Source organism: Pezoporus flaviventris, unplaced genomic scaffold (genome assembly GCF_033815535.1).
Source record: "Pezoporus flaviventris isolate CSIRO_AGI_PZ_B2104156 unplaced genomic scaffold, CSIRO_AGI_Pfla_v1 ptg000036l, whole genome shotgun sequence".
In the NCBI taxonomy this organism is placed as follows: domain Eukaryota; kingdom Metazoa; phylum Chordata; class Aves; order Psittaciformes; family Psittacidae; genus Pezoporus; species Pezoporus flaviventris.
In genome coordinates this window covers 9,905,412-9,929,894 of record NW_026892584.1, presented here as the reverse complement: position 1 = coordinate 9,929,894, position 24,483 = coordinate 9,905,412, and the positions used below count along the sequence as shown (strand labels likewise).

The 24,483-nt window shown below is 42.8% G+C and overlaps 1 protein-coding gene across 5 annotated transcripts in view; it reads right to left on the bottom strand.

Annotated features, from left to right (window-relative positions):
* OSBPL5 (oxysterol binding protein like 5) overlaps nt 1–24,483 on the bottom strand; it is a 177,310-nt gene that overhangs the window by 135,241 nt on the left and 17,586 nt on the right. The window contains exons 1-2 of one of the 5 annotated variants that reach the window (XM_061463061.1): nt 4,897–5,212; nt 4,248–4,488 (exon numbers count right to left, since the gene is read on the bottom strand). The exons of 1 other annotated variant lie outside the window; for it this stretch is intronic. In XM_061463061.1, coding sequence (XP_061319045.1) covers nt 4,248–4,488; nt 4,897–4,974 — 319 coding nt within the window. In that variant the 5' untranslated portion in view covers nt 4,975–5,212. Of the gene's footprint in view, nt 1–3,609; nt 3,617–4,247; nt 4,703–4,896; nt 5,213–24,483 lie in introns of those variants that run through there. 3 more of the 5 variants (XM_061463069.1, XM_061463063.1, XM_061463068.1) reach the window with 3 other exon arrangements.

The window sequence follows — 24,483 nt, the reverse complement described above, 5'->3', positions numbered from 1 at the left end:
TCAATCCTTATCAAACTACTAATCCTTATCAAACTACATCTCTTCAGTGAGCACTGTTACAAAGACAGAGCGAGACAAGGAGTTTGGGCCAAATTAACAGATGTTAAAATGGAAATAAGAAAAATCTATTTTAAACCAAGCTCAAAAATACAAAATACAAAGACTCTGTATTTCATGTCTAACACACCTGTGTCCTCCTCTAGATTGATAGTGAGCTCCATGGAAGGCAGCTTAAATTACTGCCTTGCCCACTGATGCTGTAATCTGTATGGTGCATTCAGCATTCACAGAAAGCCTTTGTAATCCGAGGATTTACTACGGGGGGGGGGGGGGGGGAGGGGGAAGAAAAAAAAAAAAGAAAGGATATTACTAAGACCTAAATTGTATTTGACCCACATATGAAATAAATGGTCACAAAATGACCTACAAATCCAGATTTCTTTTCTTAAGAAGGTAAGGGGGAAAAAATATTTATTGTATCAGCAACTATCAGGCTTGCAGTGTTGCACAAGGTTTGTTTCAAAGCAACGCAGCAAGAAAAGGCAGAAAGATTCATCTTATAAAATAGAAATTTCATCTATTTGTATTCATGCCAGACACTTGAAAGAATAACCCTACTGGTCCAGCAATTCCAGTGGCAATTTCACATTCGGCTTTCAGGGATTTTACAGATGAGCCAGTAGCAACTCACTGATTGAACTGTGCAACGTCTGATAAAGTGTCAAAAAGCCTCAGTCTCCTCCTCCTCCTCCTACATAAAAGTGATTCTCTCCTGATGCTAAAAGTCATAGAAGGGGAAAGGGGGGGGAAAGGGGGGGGAAAGGGGGGGGAAAGGGGGGGGGAAAGGGGGGGGAAAGGGGGGGGAAAGGGGGGGGAAAGGGGGGGGAAAGGGGGGGGAAAGGGGGGGGAAAGGGGGGGGAAAGGGGGGGGAAAGGGTACCTAGAGCCCGATGCAAGCACAACACCCCTACACCTTGAAATAGTATTCCAGTAATTCAGAAATGTGGAAATCAGCACCAAGGGACTCAAAAGCCAAGATTACAGTTACTTCAATAAAATACTCCTGATGAGCAGGCATTATATTAGAAAGTATTTTGCTATTTCCTGGCTCACCTGATCTCACATTTCAAGCTTGGGAGATAGCATCCATGAATTGATTTTGCTCCCACTACCTCCAGAGAAGCAAAGGAGAGAAGCTACTAATTGAATGCTGGTTTAAAATATACAGTATGCTAAAATATGCTGTGTCACCTGGTAGTAAATTTTGCAGGCAGGAAAACTGCTCCTAAAGAGTAACTCATCACCTTGTGGAGAAGACATGAAGAAGGCAGGCATGTACAATGGGAAGATGAGACTACAAAACCAGGACAGCTTGCAGACAGGTGTAAGAACTACTTGGGATTTGGGAGAAAGTCCTCAGCAGCTCGTCCTCTGGAGCAATAAAGCAGCAGGCAGGAAGGCCTGGGCAGGATGTACACTGCTCCTTAGTCCTCCACAGAGGCTCAGCAGCAGTTTATCAAAAGGGTATTTTTCAGACAGTTGTCTCTTTCCTCTCTCATTGCATGGCCAGAAAGGGCCACAGTGGTGGGGAAGGGTTGGGATGAGGGCAGAACCTGTGATTTAGACACAGCCCTAAACAATTAAAAGCCCCACAGCCGCACTGCTTGGTAAGGAGGGCTGTGAGCTCCATATGCAATAGCACCTAGGAGGAGTTTGCTCAGTCTCAAAAGCTGGATGCTCTGGAAAGCACAGCACAAATGCCAGCAATGACAGTAAGGAGCCTAGGCAAGGAGCAAGCAAGCCCAGTTCAACCCTGAGACAGGCTGGCATAGCACATCACTGTCATTCTTGCCCAAACCGGCATTTATTTGGCATTTGGATTGTTTGTTCCCATTCCCCCGAGTTGCTTCTTGTGTTTCCTTTACCTTAGTAACCACAGCAGACATGCACAAACACCTACAATGTGCTGCCAGAGACTGCTCATGTTGAAGAGTGGAGAAGTAAGGAGCAGCATTTCTGGCTAAGATAACACTGTGCTATTAATGCTCCAAAGGCAGGGAGGTCAGGAGAAGATACACTAAATGCAGCTTTTTCGCCAAATAAAACAGGAGATCAAACAGCACAAGTTTCAGAGCAAGGTCTGTGCTCCACGGCTCAGAAGCAGCAGGACCCTCCTGACATGCTTCCAGGCAGTCTCATTTTCACCTCTGAAGCCCCTGATCCAGCCCTAAAAGACCTTTGCCACTGGCAACAGTGACAGTCTCATGACTGCCTCCAGCGAGTAACAGGTCCCTTGGACATGAAGTGAATCTAACCCAATTCAGATCAGCTTAACTAAAGTTTTTATGATCTATGAACATAACAGGAACTGGTTGAGTCAGTTTCTCTCTGAACACAGCACATTGACTCAAACACTGCCCATTACAGTTTATAGGAATAGCCTTTCCATAGAGATATCCCAGATTCCAAACTACAGCACAGTATCAGACAAAGAGCTGGTTTTTTTCCCCTGCTGTAGCTAAGAAAACATCTTGCTAAATACCTAGCAATGGAAACTGAACCACCTGTACTGTACAACCCTCCCTCCCACTCTCTCCTGATGAATCAGTGTTGCAATAAAGCACATGGAATTTATATTAAGTACGGTGAAAGGACTACAGCAGTATATCTGCCTTTCAGTTACATTCATGTAGCACCGTGATTAAATCAATCCTTAGGCCCACATCATCCACTTCAGACCAAAACAGGCTGCCAATATGTTTAAGGCCTGCATTTTTCCCCTTGAATCAAGAACTGCCATTCCTACCTTGATCAACAGTGGCACAAAGTCACCCCTGGTGCCAAACCAGACTCCCTTGCTGTCCTCACATCTTTTTGGCCCACCTCAGACATCACCCTCTTCACCAGGCCGGTTGTGAGCATACTCTAAGGGTCATCTACTATATCACCATGAGGTGCCCTGCAGAAAAGTGTGAGGTGTCCCTGCCTATGGCAGGGGGGTTGGAACTAGATGATCTTAAGGTCCTTTCCAACCCTAACTATTCTATGATTCTATGATAAAACACCCATTCTCCACTTTGAACAGGAAAGCTTACTATGCACAGGCTGGAAGCCACCACAGAGCAAAGCCTGAGACTTTCCCTCCCCATTCATACCTCTTTTGAGATTTGCTGCCAAAGAGGAAAGGTGGCAAATAGGGACACATCCAATGCAGCAGCTGCTCTCTGCTGTACAGACCTTGCTGGACACTGTCTTGTGTAAAGAGAGGAAAGGAATATTTTGACAACAAAGATACTGCTGCAGCTGGATAAAGTGAGAAGGTGACTACTCAAAGAAGTTTCCTCCTCACTCATGTTAAACAATTGTTTCACACTGTAACACTTCAGGTTTTCATAGCACTCAAAAAAAAAAAAAACAACCCACCATGGTTTCTGATCCAGACAGTTCTATTTATATGTATTTATTTCTCTGGGAATGCTGCTTCACTTCACTTGGTGTAAGCTAAAAGCATTCCCAAACTCAACTCTGCATGGTTTTCATACAATAATGCAAATGGTCTCCAGCACAGTATCTGTACAAGTGCCTATAGAAAGGTAATTAACATCCTCACACATAGCCAGTTAACAGTGCAGACAATCCGATTATGATTTCCTCAGTACCATGGAAGAAATACATTAAAAATGGGTTCCACCGACCAGATATGCCCACATGTCTAAAGAAACGATGTCACCTTGACAGCCCTCAAACCCTCATGCCACGCTGCCACACACCAGCTGTGCAGCCCTGCCATGCAGAGATGACACCGGGTTTGGGGGGCACCCAGCGTGCCCACTGCCAAATCCCAAACTGCAACAGGTACACACAGAAATGGTAAAACTGCCTTGCTAAGCATAACCTGGGCACAAAGCCTGGGCAGAGGCAGAAGGGTTACCCTCCGAGAGCTGTCAAAGCTCAGCCTCTAACTGAAATAATTTGCTCTTAAGATGACTCTGGGGTACCACATTATGCTTCAAAATAGGCAGCCTGGCTGCATGGGGGACAAGGAGAGGGTCTGGCTTTAGGGGGAATGGGGAAGTGATGTTATTGGTGTAATTGAGGGGCAGGTGGTATTTGCTTTGCGAGGGTTATTTGGGGAGGACGGTTTGGGGGGGCATTGGGGGTGAAGGTGCAGCTTTGGGGGTTGAGCGGGGGATAAAAGGCTCGGAGACAGCCGACCCACTAGAGGAGCTGGAGCCCGGCGCATCTTACCTGGTTGAGGCGGCCGAGACCCCTGCGCGGTGCCGTTTTCAGCACGCCGCGCCCTGCCGCCGCACCCCCCGCGTCGCCGCCGCCGGGACACGCGTTGGGTGCGGTGGGGTGGAGGGTGCACGGGTGGGCCCCGCGCAGCCGCTCCCCCCCGCAGCACGGAGAGCGCTGCGCGGCGGGCCGCGGTCGGACAGCTACTGGGGGAGGCGGCGGCAGGAAATACCAAAAGACTGATCCAACCGCGCTAGGGAGGGAGGGAAGAGAGGGGGAAATAGAGGAAAAAACAGAAGGGGGAGGAAAAGCAAAAAAGGGAGGAATTAAAAAAAAAAAAAAAAAAAAAGGAAACAAAGGAAACGTGCAAAATACGAGCGGGATCGGCGCGGAGCGGACGCGGTGCTCAGCCCTCCGCGCCGCCCCGCGGGAGCTCCCCGGGACCGCTCGGCCTCTCCTCTCTGGAGCTTGGCTCGGTTTGGTTTGTTATACCCCCGCAGGGTTTGCTTCTTTCTTCTCCTCGACACAGGGAGAGGCTGAAGCTAAGGCAGAGTAAATGAAAAAGAAAACCAAACCCAACCCCCTAAATAAAAATCACGCGGACCACCCAGCCCCCCAGACAAGCAACTCGCCATCCATAGGGTTCACTGACGACATGCACAAGGTAATGAGAAAAAGTCAACCTGGGGAAATCGGCACGCTGAAGCCCTCCAGCTGCAGCAGCACTTTGGCTCAGCATCCAGCCATACGCCTCCTCCGACGCTGTGACTCAAAGGCGCCCATGCAATATGCAGCCCTGACACGCAGCCGGGCACGTTCCCAGCTCTGCCTATGTATCAGAGTGAAAAATCAATCCCATGGCAAGCACGGACCCCCCTAACCTCCTCCAGAAGAGGAGGACAGCCCAATCATAGCATCCCTGGTCGCAGCCTGCCTGCCACTCCGGGGAAGCGTGACTTTGCAGGCAGTAGAATACCTGGTAAAACATCACAGGCAGACAACAGCCCAGCTACACGCATCCAACTGCTGCTTCCCCTCCCTCCACTGTGCGGGTCCCATGGTTGAAAGCTTGACCAAGAACAGGATGCCAAGTGGAACTTCACACCTCCTTCTTGGCCACAGGAATAGGTAATGCCAAAAGTACATCCAAACTCAGAGTAACAGAGTTAAAAGGCGCTCAAACTTTCTGAAACCAGAAATCACATGAGGGAATAACATGACCAACATGCACATCTGACTTTCATCAGAGTCAGAATCACCCAAGTACAGCTGAGCCCTTGCTGCAAAATTTCAGTCATGCTGCTGAAACCAGAAGTGTTAAACCAGATGCCTGGAGTGCTCTGCTACGCCACCCTTCACAGAAAAAGCTAGATTCCTTTTACTGTGTGCAGCCTCTAAACTAAGACAAAGACCGACAAGCACTGATGTTCCTCATGCTACCTAGAATGCCAGCCTCAAACACTGAAGAGTAACAACTCATTAGCTGAGAAGGTCTTCCAGATCCAAGAGAAAAAACCTAAAATCATCCAAAGCTACAAGCTCCACTTGGACCAAGACACACAATTTCTCTCACTTACTGCTTCCAGCAAACTACAGCCCATCCACAGACTGTCAGGCATCACCTTACATCACTTACCCCACATATCTAACATTACCTAGTAGAGGTAGCTAATTTTCTTCTGGTGAGCTTGGTGGTACATAGAACAATAGGTACCTGGCTAGGAATATGGTACTCAAGAGAAAATTCTCTATTTTTGCTCTTTCCTAAAAAATCTAGTACAAAGCAGGACTATAAACAGATCACACAGCCTAAAGTGTCCCTGCTATTCAAGAGCCCCTATAGCCCTTCTCTACCCATTAAACAAGCCCCTGAATCACTTGCACAGGGAGGTAATTATTACATTCACCTGTATGTGTAGTAATTTCTGCCATCATCTGCAAGGTGTGGAGAGTTGCCGTTGTTCCAGATGCCTTCAAGTTGGTTAGGATTTTGACTTAGTCCTCACCAAAATTTTACCCTGAGGACAAGCCTGTGCTGTGCAGTGGGACAGGACACTGCACAGAGATGCTAGAATAAGCACTAGCCAAGGCCACACTTGTCACCCTGGCTCAGGGCACTGCCAGGTGGAGCTACTGTGTTGGAGGCCAAAGCAGCTTACCCTGGCTCATTCTGCCTCTCCTGGCTTCTTCCTGTCCTGTCTGCTCCAGGCCATGGCATGCTCATCTATGTGCCCTATGCTCCCTTCACCCTTCTGCTTTTTCAGGTTGGTTCACTCAAATGCAGCCAGGTAGTTTGCCAGCACCTTGCCTGGTCCAAATGGCTTTTTCACTAAACCATGGGTTTGACATTGATCCTTCTGTCTGTACCCAGGCTGGTTTTGTTCAGCCAAGGCAACAGAAGTAGCTCCTTAGCTACTTTGGTACAGAGATCTAGGGTTTCTAGCATACCTACACGAATCACAGTGGGATTCATAGACCACTTCCCAAGGACTTCTGTTTTAAAAGTTCTAAAAATTCTTTTTAAAGTATTTTGGCTAAAGTTTTCCACTGGATTATTTTCTTCTCAGGCAATCATTCCATGATTATTAACATTTTGCCTTTTCAGTGCCACATTGCCACACAGAGCTCACTTAAAAAACTCAGCAATCAAAAACATTCCTGTCAAAACCGTTAGAGACCCTGATAAAGAATAACACTTTATGTTTTCTTATGTGCTCTAGGATAGCGCATGGGCCTTAGTGATGTGGCTACATAGAGCAAAAGGCTTGCCAATAAAACTGACAATATTTTGTGAATAAAACTGGACCATCAGAGAAAATTTACATCAGACGGATGATTTGCATTGTGTAGCCATGGCATTTCTGATGTGGTCCAGGGAGCCCTGAAACTTGATTTGCTGTGTCTTCAGACCTTGCACCAGATGGGTCCTTAGAGTCTGGGTTAGACAAGAAAAGCAACATCCATCGCTTCCCTGCCTGTCTGTCAAAGGCAGGACATGGACCTGTTCTCCCCTCACAAATACTCTACAGAAAGATGGGAAACTGAACCATGCAAACACTAGTATTTTAAAAGATTATTGTCCACAGCCCTCTAGTGTCTGCTCTGTTAACAGCCATTCAGAAAACATCTCGAGCTCTGCTGGTTATCATTATCTAGGCTGTGCTGTCTGCAGTTCATGCAGGTATACCTGAGCTGCCCATAAAACCCTAGCTGTGGAGTACAGAGCACCTGACCCAACCCTGCTTTGGGGTGAGGTTTGCTGTCTGTACCAACTTCTGTCCTAATACCACGTCAGCTTCCCAACTTAAAGCTAATTAATCAGTGTCCCCCAGATATGACTTACCCCTTTGACAGAAGCTCTTTGATGGATGTACCTGGCAGCTAGGTCTGAGGTCCCTTTTGGCTTCAATTCTCTTTTGCAAAGAAACCGGCCTTCCTTTCAGGGGAACTGCAGCTGTGATATTTTCTTTGGGCATTTGCCAGTGTGTGCAACACTTAACCTTTCTCACCACAGCAACATAACTGTTCTAAAAGGGCTTGTAAACTGCTATTAACTCGATCACCGGCAAAGGTAACAAAAACAGCAAAGCGCAGTAAGTTGCAACTGTAATGCTTGGAGAGCGAAGTTAGGGTGATTCGGTTTTGTTACTCGAGTCCTTACAATCCAATAATGCAACCCAGAGAGCTTAATAGTCAGGACACTTAAAACCAGTATCTAATGTCTTTTAATGACAATGCTAGATGTGCAACAACACGGTATTAGTGCTGTTTTAAAACTGTGATAAAGGCAGACAGGGAGGTGAGCCGCAGCAACTGACAGATCAGCATCTTCCTGTTTACTCTAGGCAATGATTGCAACACTTTTCTCCTGCATCTTCCTTCTTTTTTCAGTCCTTCACTTTCTGCTAGCTTCTTAGCTCCTCTTCCCCCCAGTAGGGATCAGAGCCCACCTATGTGAAATGCAAATACGTACTTATTTTGCAGTGTCAGGAAGACTTGTACTTCATGTTTTCTGTATCTCTCGACATATCTACTATAGTTCCACAAGCTTCCATTTACAGATAGAAAGGCTGTTAGATGCCATAAAATCCATCAGATATATTTATTGACCTCTATTAAAATGGAAATTGAGAGGAACAATCATGTTCCTATCATTATAATTAGTAAAATGTCTCTACAGCCATAACCAGATTAATCAAACACCATATGAATGGTTGTTAACATTGCCCTCAAGCTCATGGCACATAGCTAGACAAGAAGCAGGAAGCTTTAAAACAAATGAATGAAAAAGAAGTTATTAAGCACAGGTCTTTATTGTTAGCCATACACTTCAACACAGCTGTATACAATTAATGATAAGCAAAAGATCACTTTTACCCACATGTGTTTTCCAGTGCAAAATTCCTTTTAAAGCAAAAATATTTAACGCCATGGCTGGATAGGGGAGGAGTTATTTGTTAACAAACAGCAGTCTGTCTGTTCAGAGCTCCAAAAAAGCAAGTCCACAGCTAAACATGTTTGCTCATTTTACAATTTGAAAACCAGAGCTGCTGCTAAACCAGGTTCCTAATTGCAAGTTTGCTAGAACGGGCCTCTGGGGAAGTTAGAAAAAAACAGACATCTCCCTGAGAGCCATTGGTGACTGGAGTCCTCTTGTGGCAAAAGGTAGAGGAAAATTTCCAGCGACTGACAACTGCTGAAAGTTGGGGCCTGCACGAGAGGCTGCAGGGTAACAGACACAGGAAGTATCAGCTTTTGGAAGGAGTTTCAGGTCACATTGCAGAGGATGAAAGCAGCAGCATGAAAACTTCACAGCTGGCAAAGAGCAAGTATCAAAAGGAGCAGAAAGCCACTGTGCTTTGATACTGTAGACTGCACTTCTGTTTCCTTTAGCAGCTCCTGTCTGTTAGTGTGTGTCCCTGCTGAGACGATGTTTCTAGCTGGGCTTTTCCCTCCTTTAGCAGAGGTAATATTTCCTCAGTGTTTTGCTGGTGAGAGCTTTTCTCCTGGCTAATGTTTTCATGAGATAGTAACACAGGCCAGGTCCCATCCTTTTTGTCAGTCTGTGCTGAGATGGGTAGGTAACACAATTCTGATGTGGTGTTTTCTACCTGCAGTAGTCCCTACGGATTGCCTTGAGTTCAGTTTAAGAGACATTTCTTGTGAAGGATGGATGTTGGCCATGTTGGCTCCATGCTCCCTGCCTGGAGCAGTACTAGACAAGATGGAGTAACTAAACAATCTGAAGCCCTTTCTTCACCCACATACTGTGGTCAGAAATTTTCAAATGTCCACATCTGGGCTTTGGGTTACAACAAAGAGGATATATAGCTAGGAATTTCACCCAGTGGGTAAAGCCTCCAAAGAGCTCACAAGCCACTCACAGCTATAGCAGTCCTGTAAAAGAGGGTTTGAGCTTTCAGGAAAGAGTCTCCAGCAATAGATTGTAGCAGAGACTTTGAAGGCAGTTTTAAAGACCTGCCAGTAACAAGATAAAAGAGCACGGATGTTCTTACCTGCTTCATTTTCTTTATATGACCAGTCATATGCGTGGATGGTGCCCTGCTTCCTGCAACCTTAACCCCAAGGATGGTTTTCAGGAGTCTAAACACAGTGTAATTTCAGCTACTAGCCAGCCCTCACCCCAAAGAGGTCTTTTGTGATCTTAGGTATCTTATATTAAACAAGACTTCTTGGCAGCTCACCTTACTTACCCTGCACCCTTGCTGACATAAGCTCCTGTCTCAAGGGGGCTCACATTTCACAAGTCCTAGATTAAGGTCTGCGTTGGGAGGTAAGACTGTTCTTCCGCACAGCTTAGTCTTGCTACAGCTGGAGTCAAATGAGGTTTAGTTGTGACTACTCAAGGTCCTAATTTCTTATTCCTTATCTGAAGGCTGTTCACATCAAGCACCATGAATCTGTTTTGTTTTCCAATAAGTGTCTAAACAAATTAAGCTGAATGCTGTCATTATGGCTTTGGTGTGAAAAATCAATCAGAGTTTGGTCACCATTGATTTGATCCTGCAGGCCTGGTAAGTATCTAAGTGCAAGCCTCAGAGGGCAGCCTAACTTGCTGAGCTGATCTAGAGAGCAAGGCTCCTTCTGCAACTAGCAGCAGGCTGGAAAGCAACTGAGATATCAAGGATCTGACAAACTGTCCAGTGAAATTTGGGCTACGTATCGAAACCCTTGCTAAGAGATGACATAAAACCAAGCTGCTATTCAAAAACGTTACAATAGCCCTTGTTCTTAGTCATATTTCAAGCTAATTGCAGAGCAAGCTAGCTGTTATAAAGTGTTGAAAGATTAAATGAAAACATACATGTATATATATGCATATATGCATACAAATATATATGTAAATGATTTTCTTTGCATGAGGGGGTTAGATTGGAACATCCAAATCAGTATCAATAGCTGATGTATTTCTGAATGATCACAAGTTTTCTCAACCGCTAATGGGAAATGCCCATATGAAATCAAACTTTATAAACAGACAGAGGTTTTGGATTTATTTTTCTTCCTGCCCCAGATATACTTTGGAACAGGTGCCAGCAAGTTTAATCTGTCTGGACTATTGTCATACAGGAAATATCAGAGTGAGAAGAAATATAAACACATTTCTATAAAAGATTTGATTATCAGGCTCATAAACATAGACACAGATCTTTGCATAGGCCAGTACCAATCTCTCTACACATATTTATTTATTTATTGACTGATTGACACTCTGTTCATAGACAGATCTGGATCTACACAGACAGAAAGTCACAGCTTGGCTCTGCTTTGTTCATTACTTCATTCTCTCTAGAGAGGGGCATTTTGACTTATAGATGGCCGACTCTAGTTCCTGACACCCAACATATGCTATTGATCTGTAAGTCAGGCCAGAGAGTCACAAATCTGATCTATCAGTAGCTTTGAATTAACACTATATAATATTTCCAAGCTTGCAGCTGCTTCCAAACATTACAGGTTGTGTTTGTTCTCATACTTGACCTCTTTTATTTTGCCTGACTCTTGACTCACTCTTGCAGCCAGCTCATCTCTGATAAATGTCACAGCTTCTTTGTTGCTGTGCTCTCTGAAATCCATCTTCTGTCTCCATCCACGATCAATCAAAAAAGTCTCCTTGACTGCTGCAATTCATTTTAAGGATTTCTTGTTATTGTTGATGCCTCCCATGAGCAGAACACTGCGCTTGCCACAGGGGCTTGAATGAGATAAGGAAGAGAAAGTACAAAAATATTTTCTGCTACCACTGAAGGGCAGCTGGCTTATTGATTTGTCTGCAAAGAGGGATACCAGTACTTTTGTCCTCCTTTTGCTTCAGACAGGGAGACCTGTCCAGTGTTCCTACCACAAATTACAATTGTAAAGCACAAAAAAAGTGAAGCCTGGAAGAAAAAAACTCCTGTTTCCCCAGAACAGATCTAACACTATCAAAGACCATGCTCTTACTTATAGCCCAAAAGGGCAAGACACCAAGGTTTGGTCCAGAGCAAAACATCCGTTTCTTTTATGCCACAGAGGACCTGATTTGATCCCAGAGTCATTGATTAGATCCCTGCTACTGAAATCCAAACACAAAGGCAGTCTCACAGAGGATGGCTGGATTTAGCTATATAAGTCTTGAAATAGTGGAATAGCAGCTTGGGAAGTATGATGGTAACCACAGAGAACTGTAGTTCTTTGCTCTATCATTTTGAAAATAGAATTATTAACACATAGCTGTTTTGAGCCCTGATGAACTTTATTGTTCCACTGCCATTTGTTATGTCTCCTGACACCCTCATACATTGAAATCAGGCTTGCTATGGTATGTGGCTTTCTCACGCTGTTGCTAGATTAAGAAACAGGAGCAGATTTACAGGGTGAAGAAACTGGTAGTGAGGATGCAACATCTACTCTATTTACATTTCAGAGACCTGGCTTTGTATCAGCTTTAGTCTGGTCCCATCCAGCCAGTATCTGTCAGCAGCTACAGTGAATTGGGTATGCTCCTAGAGTACATCTTCCCATGATGTTTCACTGAAAGGGAATCCAGGTGCGTGTACCCCAAGGCTGCCCTGGCTATGAATCAAAGAGCAGTAAATAAAGGCAATGTGGAGATTTACCTCAAAACCACATCACTGATCTGTCTGAGGAAAAGAAAAGGGGGGGGGGGGAAGAGAGATAAGAGTATGCTGCTGACAGAAAAAGAGATACTGGTGGAAAAAAATACTGCTGAATGCAAAGAGACAGATTTTAGAATAACATGTCACCTTATATACTGACTGGTAATAGTTCCTTAGGTTTGAAAAGCCCTGGAGCACATTGCTTAGCCCTTCTATCATACACTCCCCTCAGTTACTACCTGGCAGTGAGGGTATGGCTACTCGTCCCCACTTCACTCTCAGGGGGGTATAGCTGTGTGGCAAGTGGGGTTGTTAGCACACATGTGGCACTGTTGGAAGCAGAACCCACAGCTGGAGCACTGCAGTCCCGTATTCCACCCAGGCCTCCAATTAAGCATTGCAATGGAGCCAAAGGCTACTGTCTGCAGTCAGACACTGTCATATGGTGGTCTTATGATACTGGTTTGAAGATCAACCATGTTAAATGTAGCAGCCATGCGCTTCGAACACTCATGGTAAAGATAAAAGGATTAATAGTAAGACCAGCTTCTAAGATTAGATGTCTTTTTCAAAAGGCAGTCAGTGAGAAACACACCATAGTTTTGAACAACAAATGCTGTCTGTGGTTACATAGATCAAGAAATTGTAATAAATATACAGATATGTGAAATGTGTTAAAGTGTTATTACTTGTATTTATATTTGTATGAGTATAGAACTAGAGGAGTAATGTTGATCAGGCAGGTTTGAATGAAAGCAGAGTTCAATACCATCAGTGATCTCTTGGTACCCAGAACAAGAGACTCTCTAAGACTCTATGACATGCAATTAATCCTTGTTCTGTGCTTTCCGTTAGATCCTTGGGTATAAAGGAGAGAGTAGAATAAAATGTTTTCTTTAGCTGATCTCAGGGGGACACAAATAGTTGTTTTTGAATATGGAAAGCTAACTGTAGTACTTTGCAAAAGTATTGTAAGTAACCCTTGGCAAAAGAACGGTTTGTTTTTTTTTTAAGCAGAGCAGAGTCCAAATGAAGCTTTTTGGGTGTGGGGTCATATTAAAACCTTAAAATTATCCTGTTTTCATCAGAGCTGTGCCAAACATCTCAGCCAACTTGTGGCTCTGCAGCAAAACTCTATTTCTCGCAACTCTGTCAAACTTGCCAGTGAAACCAGATGAAACTGTGAGTTCTGGAGTTAGAAAGCTTATGGGAGGCCTGTAGCAGCAGTGGCATGGACACAAGACTCTGCTGGTTAAAGCCAGAGTGAAGTCCAGAATATAGATTAAGTTTGAAAAGTTCCACTTGCCAGTGGCGGGAGATTCTTTTTATCAGGCAGCAAAAACATAATAGAACTGCAACGAAGAAATACCATTTGATGTCAACTGGGTTTGAAGTTCATTATGTATTCTTTTACTTTACCTGAGAAGGTTGCTCTGAGGTTGGGTCACTGTATTATGTTGAACAGGCTGGTAAATTTTCGGGTTACTTCTCTTGAATACGTGTCTTAGAAGCCTGCTTATACATGTACACACAGTTTCTCCCTGAACAGATGTTACTTTTTACAAAATTACAAGGCTATCATCTGTGATGAATACTAAATAGTTTCAAAAAGCCTATTCTGCAAGCTGGTATAAAGCATAGAGCCCAAAGGAAAGAACGGATGTCTGGTGAGGAAAATAATATCTTCTTCAGACCAGGTCCTAGTTCTGGCATCTGCTACTGAATTTCTCTGTACAACCCTTTTACCTGCTTACAGTTCTTCATCTGCAGGATGAAGCCTTTCCTACAGACTTTGTTTACTTATTTTTTAAGCTCTTGACGTCGGTGAATATCTCACCTACCATGTGTAGAACTGCAATTGCTCCTATTCTGATATAAATAACAACATCTTATTTCAGTTCAGTATTGCACTTTAACATGTGCAGAGAAAAACAGTCTCTGATTTGTTCTTCTCTATTGCTTTCCTATGAGTTCATTAGATTTTTCCCTTTAAAAGACCCCAGGATTTTCTAAAAGCACCAGTGAGTTTTTAGAATGGAATATATTTTCCAAGAGTAAAAGGACCTGCAAAGAAGAAAAGTTACCTTTAGAGAAGAGAACAATCAGTCAGAGACAGTGTCTCTACCTCTGTGTTTAGGCTGTTGCCTGCCTAGAAAAAAAAGCCCAAACTAATAAAGGTCTTTCTATGCCTTCTTTTTAAGAAGGCCAGTAAAATATATCCTAAATAATAAAAGTCTAAAAGCATAAGGCCAACAACGGGCAATAATTTCTCTTCCCCTATACTCTCTTTTTTTTTAACAGAAAGAAAAGCTTGCTTGGTGTGGTATAAGTATGCTTGGTAGAGAGAGGCTGGGGGTGGAAAGGTGGGAGAGCACTGTCTGGAGATGGAGCTGTCAGTTCTTACAGCACAGGTTAAAAGCATCAGCTCCAGAAAACACAAAGGATTCAATGTCTGGCAGTTGCTTGGCAGACTTTCAGTTCACTTGCAAAAGGAAATTCTGTTCTGTTAAAATGGGAAGGGATCTTTCTGAACACCAGACTAATATAAATAGATATCTGTGAGTTTGTCTGTGTAGATTTTGGTTTTTTCCTGGTTATACAGGTCTAATTGAGTGTTTCGTATTAGACCAGAGTGGAATATTCTGATTTTAGGTGAAGTCTGGATTTTTGTCAGCTTAAAGAATTCATGCAGCAACATAAAGTAAAAAGGGCAGGCCTTGATTTTAGACACAAGGCATCCTTCTGAGAACTACTGCTGGTTTCATTACAGAGGCTCAAAGTCTCTCCCTTTCCCTTTCTATTATAACTATCCCATGTCGATAAGCAGAATTTGAAGAGAGACTGATCTCTCTGCTGCATGATATTCACCTTCACTTGTAAGCTGTGTCTTCCTTTCAAGTATTGTAACTGTAATGCCAGTAAACATTAACTTCCCAACTACACACACAAGAAATCAAAGGACCAAAGGACATGAACCTTCAGAAACACTTCCTAGAATACAGAGCTTGAAGAATACAGATGTGTGCATAAGATAAATATATTTAAGCCTACCTACAATGAAATTGCAAAAAAATTTTGGGGAGGACACCAAACAAAGTAATTTTTCTGGAAAAAGCTAGGTGTGGGCTCAGCCTTCAAATGCTTGAGAAATAATGCGCTTGTTAACACAGTTCTGTCTTGCTCTCAGAGAGACACCCCCTCTTGAGCTCTGGAAACTTCCAGTGCCCCCCCAGAAGTGTAGCACTGACCTGATGGATGGGCAAGGGTTGTTGGGATGTTTTTATTGAGCTGCAAACCCTTTCTTCAGGGACTTCAGAGCTTCAGTTGCTGAGAACAGTTTCTCTCAAAGTATGACAAGGGGGAAGAGTGATAAAGGGAACAGGGACAGGTAATCTGCTGAATTCATTGCACTACACAGAAATTATGCCTTGAAGAATTCAGTTAACTGGCTGTTGATGAAAGAAGACGTTTTAAAATTACAGAAGTAGCTAGCATCCAGAGCTACTAGCTCTGGATGATTATACACTATGGGTTTGGAGGAATTCTGTGAGAAGCATTCTGTCAGGGTTTCAGAGAAGAATCACTGTCAGTTTTCTGAGCATCTCGTGATGTAAGAAGCAAAGCTGGAAATCACCTCTACAAGATGGAATACATACAAAACACATAGCATGATGTAGGTCTGAATATAGCTGTCTTCCAGCGCCAGCTTTCTGTAGCTTCCGTAACACTCAACATGTTCTCCAATGCGAAAGGGCTCCCAGTGCACATAAATCCTCACAAAATGGAGCAAATTCAGCCCATTGTGCTGTAAAAATTCTTCATTCAGCTGTCAGAGAAGTACACCTGGTCAGCCACAAGGCCCACAAACACCCAGTGTGGGTTTTAACTCTGCAAAAATTTGCTTACGGGAGTAAATCTTTTGGCCCTTAACAAACGTCATTGAAGGAACAGAACAGTTCTCTGCAGTAGCTGTTAGGCTGACATCACATAAACACTGATTTGCTGACTATACATTCCTTCCAACTTTTTGAGCAGCTTTTTGAGACTCATATTTCTACCCAGGAAGGCAAATCTTTACCAGAAAAAAAGAAGAAAGTGCAGTGGAAGGGCAAACTAGAGCAGATGAAGATTTAAATGTACACAAGCAAATGAATTTGGAGAGAAAATTAAGTAGTCTCATGGTATCTCATGCCTAATCGCTCCCATGAAGGCAAAACTAATTGTTCTTGAAGTGACTTAAAAAAGCAGAGTCCAGCTACCATGAGGCATGCCAGACCAGTAAAAAAAAAAAATAAAAAATTAAACAGCACAGTTCTTCATCACATATTGCCAAGATTTGTGAAAATCTAGAAACTCCGGATGGAAAAGGCCTATTAAGTCAGCTCACCGTGCCTTAGTCCAAGATTGTGCCTAGCCCTGTATTTTCTTTGCTGCCCCAGGAGGGCCTGGCCCCAGCTATCCATGTGCAGCACTAGGCTACAGTACGAGTCTCAGTGCTGGAAATAGTGACTGGGGGACAGAAGAGAAGGCTTATTTTTCTCCACACTCTGATAACCACAACCAAACAGTTGTACTATTTTGGGGTTAGTTGGTTTTAATAGTTCTTTTAAACTAGGGCAAGGTTTTATTGTGTCTTTAAACCAAACTGAAATAGGCAGAATTTCTGTTAGATAGCATGACTGGCTTTTCACACAGGCTGTGCTGGCAATGCCAGCCATAGCACAGAAAAGTTTTCCCTCTGGTCAGATCCCTACAGGCATTTTCTCTGAGAGCACTGAGAGTCAAATGTGCATTTAGCTCTTCTTTCCATTTCACACTCCATTTCTAGTGATTAATGCTTATGTTCTAGATGGATGAAAGCTGAAACAGATGTTATCCAATCACAATGACTTTCTGATAACCCTGAGCTAAAGGCTGAAATTCTTCACAGGTTAGTGGCTGAAATAAAAAACTGGATAAATAAAGTGGGGAGTATGGGTGAACAAACTCTTACAGGTTTTATTTCTGTGGATAACAATGCACAGAGGCTATGTAATCTCTGTGTTAATCTGCCAGAGGAAAGATTAATTGGCAAAATTCCAGCTCTGAGACCTGCAAAATTCCTCTGCTGGACTGCCTCAGTGTGACCACATACCTTTTTAGCAGAATGTCACTCTGTAGACTTCATTATGTTATTCTTTTCCCCAGTGTATTTTCTTTTTTTGTTGAAACAACAATACATTTTTTCTTATACATTCCTGTGAGTTTATGCTATTTCTACCATTAAATATACCTGTAGCTAGTATGACTCAACTGGTGCTAAGGAGGTTAAGAAAAGCATTTGAATTTTCACTTAAGTGAAATTTTGAGTTGCTTTTCTCAAAGACGACACACTTTTTAGAGAATTTAGGACTTACCTTTTCATGTTCCTTCCTTCAGACCTCAGAAAGCCTTTGGAGCAAGGAGAAACTTGAGTCTCCCATCTTCCTTCTTTACTTTATAGAGCTAAGCTTATAGAGCTAACAACATTTCAAAAAGTTGGTGTATGAAATAAATTGCACGCAAAATAAACTGACTTAGCTGAAGGTATGCTATTGAGAGAAAAGGCCAAGATCTGTAGCATCAGTACCCTGAAGAGCAGAGAACTGCCTAAGTATGCTTGACACACCAACTAAACTGCTGGGTTGGGTTTTTTTTAGACCCTCCCCTTAACTGGCTTTAAAGCACAGGCATGGCAACATGGATGCAACAATCTAGCCTATTATCCTCCCTCAGACAGTGACAGATGTTTCTGGGGAAGGAAATAACCTGCCGTCAGCTTTTGTAGGCTACCCCCACATCAGATCACAGCCTGGTCTTTAGTAGTTGAGAGACTGGCTTGAAGCCGAGTATTCAATATCTTTTTGAGGTTTTCTACTCTGGCTACGTTAATGATGAATTTCTTTCCAAAGTCCATCATGCAGACAGGTACCCTAAATATCTATGCTTTATGTATCAGATCAAGTCGTGTAAGACCTTTAAAATTGTAGAAAAGACTATTGAAACAGTAACTCAAACTATCTTTCCCAAACGGAAAGAACACCCAGCTTGCTGTGTGTAAATTGTTGTTCTTGGTTGAATTCACATTGCCAGCTCCTTGAGGTCTCATACATCATTGCCAAATCTGTGCTAGTTCTGTGTCTAGTGATAATGCATAATAAATCACAGCAAAGCCATCAGACAGAAAGTCCTAGCTCTGCTTCCCATCCTTAAGAATAGGCCTAAAGACCTAAACTCTGCAAAAGACTTTGTAAAAAAGCATGATGGCTGTGCTTTATAATGTAATGTTGACACAACAAGTATGAAGTGAAGAGTAAGAAGGTCAATGTATTCCTTTAAAGGTATGTTATAAAAAAAACCCCACTTTTAAACTCATGTACCTCTTCCCAGCACTTCCCAAGCATCATTTAGTTTTGTTACAGACCCTAAGATGACTCAGTTGAGGAATAACAGCATTGCAAACTCCAGGGTATTCATACTCTGATGCAGAAATCTCCAAATCTTCAGTCCCCAGTTAGCTGCAGGGGTTTCTGGCCCAAAATTGCTTTGAACCTTCTCCAGGCTCTGCATAATGAGGCTGCAGTTAAAACCCCAGTTAAGACTATTACTAAACCTGCGCCTTTCCTGGCTCTTCAGTGAGACTTTCTGAGACAAAAATAGACCAAGTCGGTCCAGTTTCCTGCAGCTGTTTTTACCTACATGTAGGAGTCCAAGATATGGACGCTAGTTCCCAAGAAATGGTGCAAGAAATGCTACCCAAGTACACTGCAGCTGCCTGTACACAGCACCCTGAAAAAGTGTGATTTCAGGAGATGAGTCCCAGATGGCCACAAATCTGTAAGCTTTCACTTCTACCAACACGTATTTTGATTTCCTGCAATTGCTAAGTGGAGGGAAAAAGTCCCACTTTAACAGCTGGATCCCTCCTGTAAAAGCAGTAAAGATGAAGCTGAAGGTTTAGATTAAAATATTTTATTCTTGGTGACAGTGATCTCCTCTCTGTTTGAGGGTATGTTTTAAATGCAGTTGTGGTGTGATGCCAGGGCACAACATTGTGCATTTCACTGTGGCAGAAGCTCTGTAAAGGGCTGGGCTGCAATTTCCACTCCCATACAACCCCAGTCACAGAGGACAGGGGCAAACAGGGACATTCCCCCAACCACAGGGGGAAAAGACCCCTCTTGATTCACTCTCAGGGAACATACTGGGAAGATAAGCAAGCTGCCTCAGGCAGGGTCTTAATTCATTAGAAAGGCTGGAGTCATCCAGATCTTCGTGTGCTTCAGTCCTGGCCACTTGAAGGTCAAGTGTTTGGTCCCAAAGGGTAGAGTTCTATGTATATGTTCACCACTGCATAAGTAAATTCTTTTCATTGTCATCAGGTAGTGCTGGGGTCCCAAGCAGATGAGTTCCTGCTAAATAGATGGTGCCAGGTCTGGGAGTTGTCCTCTTGCTGTGGCTGCTGGTTTGGACTCTGAAGAAAACATTGACCCTCTATCTTCCTGGCTTCCTTTTCAAACTAGACTATTACCTCCTTCCTATAAATTCCCAAATACATACTCTGGATACAAGCCTGAATTTTTTACTTAGGCAAGATTATATATTGGAAGCCACAAAGAATTTTTCCTGATTATTGGGTTCATTCACTGTATCAGAACTTACCTGCACATCTGAACTCAGTTTGTTGTGTTCGTCCCATCTTTTCAGGGTTAAAAGACAAATACCACATAAATTGTAAACCTCTGTGATAATAAGAATACTCAGCAAGAATATTTTCTGACTTTTCTCCTTTAAAGAGACAGGATCTACTGATTATTCTTCTCTCATGATATTGAGGCAGTCTGATCCAAACTGAGGCCCCAACATGATGGATTGTTTCTATACAGATGCAAAATGAAAGCAGCTCATGAGAGTAGAAGGTCTCGAATGCAAAACATTAAGATTCACATTTGGCTTCTCTAAAAATTGCTGTCAGATATCCTCAAAGACTTTGAATATTTTGTTTTTAGTGCTCTTTTACTAACAACGGTTGCTATTAGCAGCATCCTGCTTCAACTGCCTGGAAGCACTGGATCACCAGGAGCTGCACAGCTATGGGTTAGTGCTCCAGAGAAAAGGCTGGAGAGTACCTTCCCAGCCCACCATGATCCAGCCTGAGCCTCTTGTCATGCACTTTGATATCTCCACCCTCAAAACCAGGTTATGCCTTCATTTTGCAAATGACTTGGAAGGGATCCCCTTTCTGCTGTCTAGTATACTTGTCCAGGAATTAAACATGCTTCTGTCCATAGGTGTAAGAGTACTAAAGGGATGTCAGCCTCTCTCCTGTGCACATTGCAAAGGCTGCCCAGGGTGCAATGTGCCCCTCTTCTCCAGGGATACGTTGTCCTTGGGAAGACAAAGAAAGCATAACCAGATGAGGCCAACTGAGCTACCTATGCTCACTCAGGCTATCAAACAAATTCTAGTGTGCTCATATTTTAGGCACCCTTTGCACATATATTAATGAGTAGCTCAAGGGCAAGGCAGCAAAGCATCAAGACTTAGGATAACATTAACAACCACACTCAGCATGATGGATCAAGCAGAGTGCCAAGGGACCTATTATGGGTTTACACCTTTTGGGTTAATATATGCCATTAACTATCATTGCCCAACAGGAAAGGCAGTATGTTTTTAATGAACTCCAAGATAAGGGGTCGATGAACTGTCGGGATCCCAGCAGTCCAGTGACTTCTGGGCAAAGGTGATCTTTTCCTCCACAAGAGTAGATTGTAAGGGACTGTAAACTGACCCGGCATGGGGAAAGTCTTCCCATACCTTACAATAAGGCATTGTTTACTAGCCTGGAGTAACCACAAAGTCAAATAAACAGGTTCCATGGTCTTTGTTTAGGTGCTCTACTGCAACTGCCAGCAAGAAGGCCTCATCCTACTAAGAGCTATGGTGACTGCAGAGCAGTGATCCTAGATACAGAATGTTAGGCAGGAACAGGTTGAAAGCACCATCTAATATTTTACATTAGCTAGCCATGGCTATGCAGATCTCCCAGTCTGTCCACACTGGGTGAGGCCCTATGCTTTTGAAAACATCAGAGCAGTGAAAAACAGGTAAAGTGCTACAATGCTCTAGTGTGCTGTGAAAGCCCAAAGGCTTTGGCCTTCCCTTGTTACTCCACATCTTTGAAGCAGAAGAGATGGCTGCACTTACAAAGAGGTGACCAGAGTTCACTGAGCTCAGGCAGGCTTGGCATGCCCTGCAGAGGCTCTGTGACAGCAGTAAGTTCTCCATCATCACTAATGACAAGGCTGAAGAAACCCAAAGATTTAAAGCTTAAAAGCCTTTGCAGAAATCAATCCTTCCAAAAGACTGAACAAAACAAAACAAAACAAAAGAAAAACTAAATAGAAGTTTCAGCAGCAGAACTTCTGTAACAGCTACGGTAGGTCTAGTGAGGCTGCTAAGGAAAGATATAAAGCATATGGATTAGATTTATTAGCATAAATCTGAGGACATCAGCATAGCTGCAGAAAATACCACCATCAAGTCTTCAGAAATCAAAAAAAAAGATACCCTTTTAGTAGAGAGAAATAGGAAAAGGAGAAGGTAGGATATGGTATCTCAAAAGAAATAGATCTGTCTTACTTCATATGTATTTTAGAGCTCAAATTTTCGCTTGCATAAATAAGCGGAAAAGTCATCTTCAGCAGCAAATTTAGATACATAATTAACTTGGAGTACAGGTTTCATCCTTACTGAAGTCAATGCATGTTTAATCACATTGCTACATTTGTACCTAAATTCAAAGTCTATTAAGGCTCTTAAAACTGCACTGGTATAAGAGAGGTGTAAGAGGTCAAAATCAGATACTCCATGGTAGAAGGATTGCTACTTCAGATGAGCTGTTAGAACAAATGATGTTATCTTTTACCAAGAAATTATACTGTGCTATGTTATGACAAAGAAAATCTGTCTTTTCAGCCTTTTCTTACTCTGGTTCCCATCAGCTGAAAATGACTGCAGGAGACAAAGACCATAATACAACCCTAATTCTTAGGACAAAAGCTAAAATGCAGCAAACTGTGCATAACACTAAAAGATACTTAATGAATGAAATTAACTGATTTCACTAATAAATGCAGCAGCTGGTAATTGCTGAGAGTTATTCACACTAACCAGATATTCATAGACTTTCATTACTGTAAAATATCAGAACGGATGTTGCATGTCTAAATCATAAATACTGCATTTCAGCAAAATAGTTCAACATGTGTTTGACTCATTAAAATGGAGCTGAGATTAGACAACACCCTATTATGAGGCAGGCTATGCCTTAACATTGCTCGTTTCAGTAAGGAACAACACATCAGCTTCTGGAACTTTCATGAACTGGAACAAAATCTAAGACATTCACACTAAAAAGGAAAAAGAAAAAAGGAAAAGACAATTTTGCTGCTTTTATCTACTACAAAGTATAGAACACTAATTCATATCAACATGATGAACACAAAAAGGTACACAACTTGTTTCAGAGCTGGTGTCTAATGGAATGCTTACATAAACAGCATTCCAGAAAGTTTCTCAGCAACCCACTGTTTCGTATCTTCACCTTATTTTCCCTTTGTCATTCTTCAGACAAGAGAGTCAACTTCTGATTTTCCAAAAATGAAAATCCTTCTTGAATTTTCTACAGGGGGGAAAAAATAACCCTCCCCAAAACCACAAACAAATCCCACACAAACCACCTTTCCCATATTCAGGATCGGCCCCTTTTTAAAATGCCAAACAGTCATCTTCTTTTTCTTGACACAACTTAGGGAGCAAGGAAGGAAGGCTAATATAAGCACCTTAGACATAAATTACTTTAAAAATCACTCCAGCTTTGCACATCTGCCTGATGCCACACTGGCTGAAAGACTCATGCTGACCATAGTCTCTTCAAATCTCCTTTCATGCACTTCCACATTCCCTGTCAAACCTATGCTCTGGAAAGGATCTCCTTTTTGTTCTCCATACTAGACTAAACACCATGGAGCTGCTTGGTGTTCAATAGGCCAGCAGAAACACACAGACAAGACCTCACAGATCAGAAACCACTATTCCCCTCATGCACACACCTACAGCAGGCATCCATGGGGGTGTCTAGGATCACAGTGCAGGGGGAAGGAGGGGAGGAGGGAAACAGTCATCTGAGATGAAAAGAAGAAGCAGCAAGAAGGTAATATAGGTGGAGAAAGCCAGGCTTGAGTGGGTGAGTGAGTCTGTATGGTGCGAGCAAGCAGATAATAGTAGAAAACATAATTGTTAACAATTAACAGACACAAGATGGTAATTAGCCATGGCATTTGTCATTAAGCCTTGATGAAACTCAGTGTGTGCAACTATCTTGGTTAATGGACTACCATTAATAGCTCATAAATTCCACTAATGTATTTATGCACTAAACCACTCTAAAACACCAACAGGGAAAATATCCCATAGTTTTGTCACACCCTTCATTCTAGGAAAGAAAAATTATAATAGGTATGATGTTTCACTGGGTCTTTAAGAGTACAGGTGGAAAGCCTGCCTTTTCCCAGGAGCAGAAGCCTTTTATCTAGTAAAATCTTTGAAATAATCACTCAGTACTTACATATTGAGGGTCTTGGACAGGCTCATACTGCCCTTCAGCACTACTTGATATTCAGCTAACTAGACTAAATCTGTCTCAAGGGCCTTACTGTTTTGCACTTATTTATTCTACCTCATTTTCTTGCATAGGACAAAGCCTATTGCTCAAGCTAATATATTACAGTGCAGGTTGCAGTAAATTGTGCACATGTGCAAACACTCAGGCACCCCATTCATCCACCTGTAAAGAATTAGTTTGGCACTTCTGGTTCAGCACTGGCACATGTGGAGCTGTTGAATCTGAAATGTTTCTATAAATGTTAAAGAAAAATGCCTGCAGGCTGCTGGCCTAGCTCCCCATCCCAAGAGAAAGAAATGCTGTGCTTAACATTTTCTGGTAGTGTAGTAAAAAGTTCTGTAGAGGAACAGGATAAGAAGAGACAAGCCATCAGAAACACTCCACCAATGCCTAGCACAGTGTCTTGGACAAAGCCTTACTC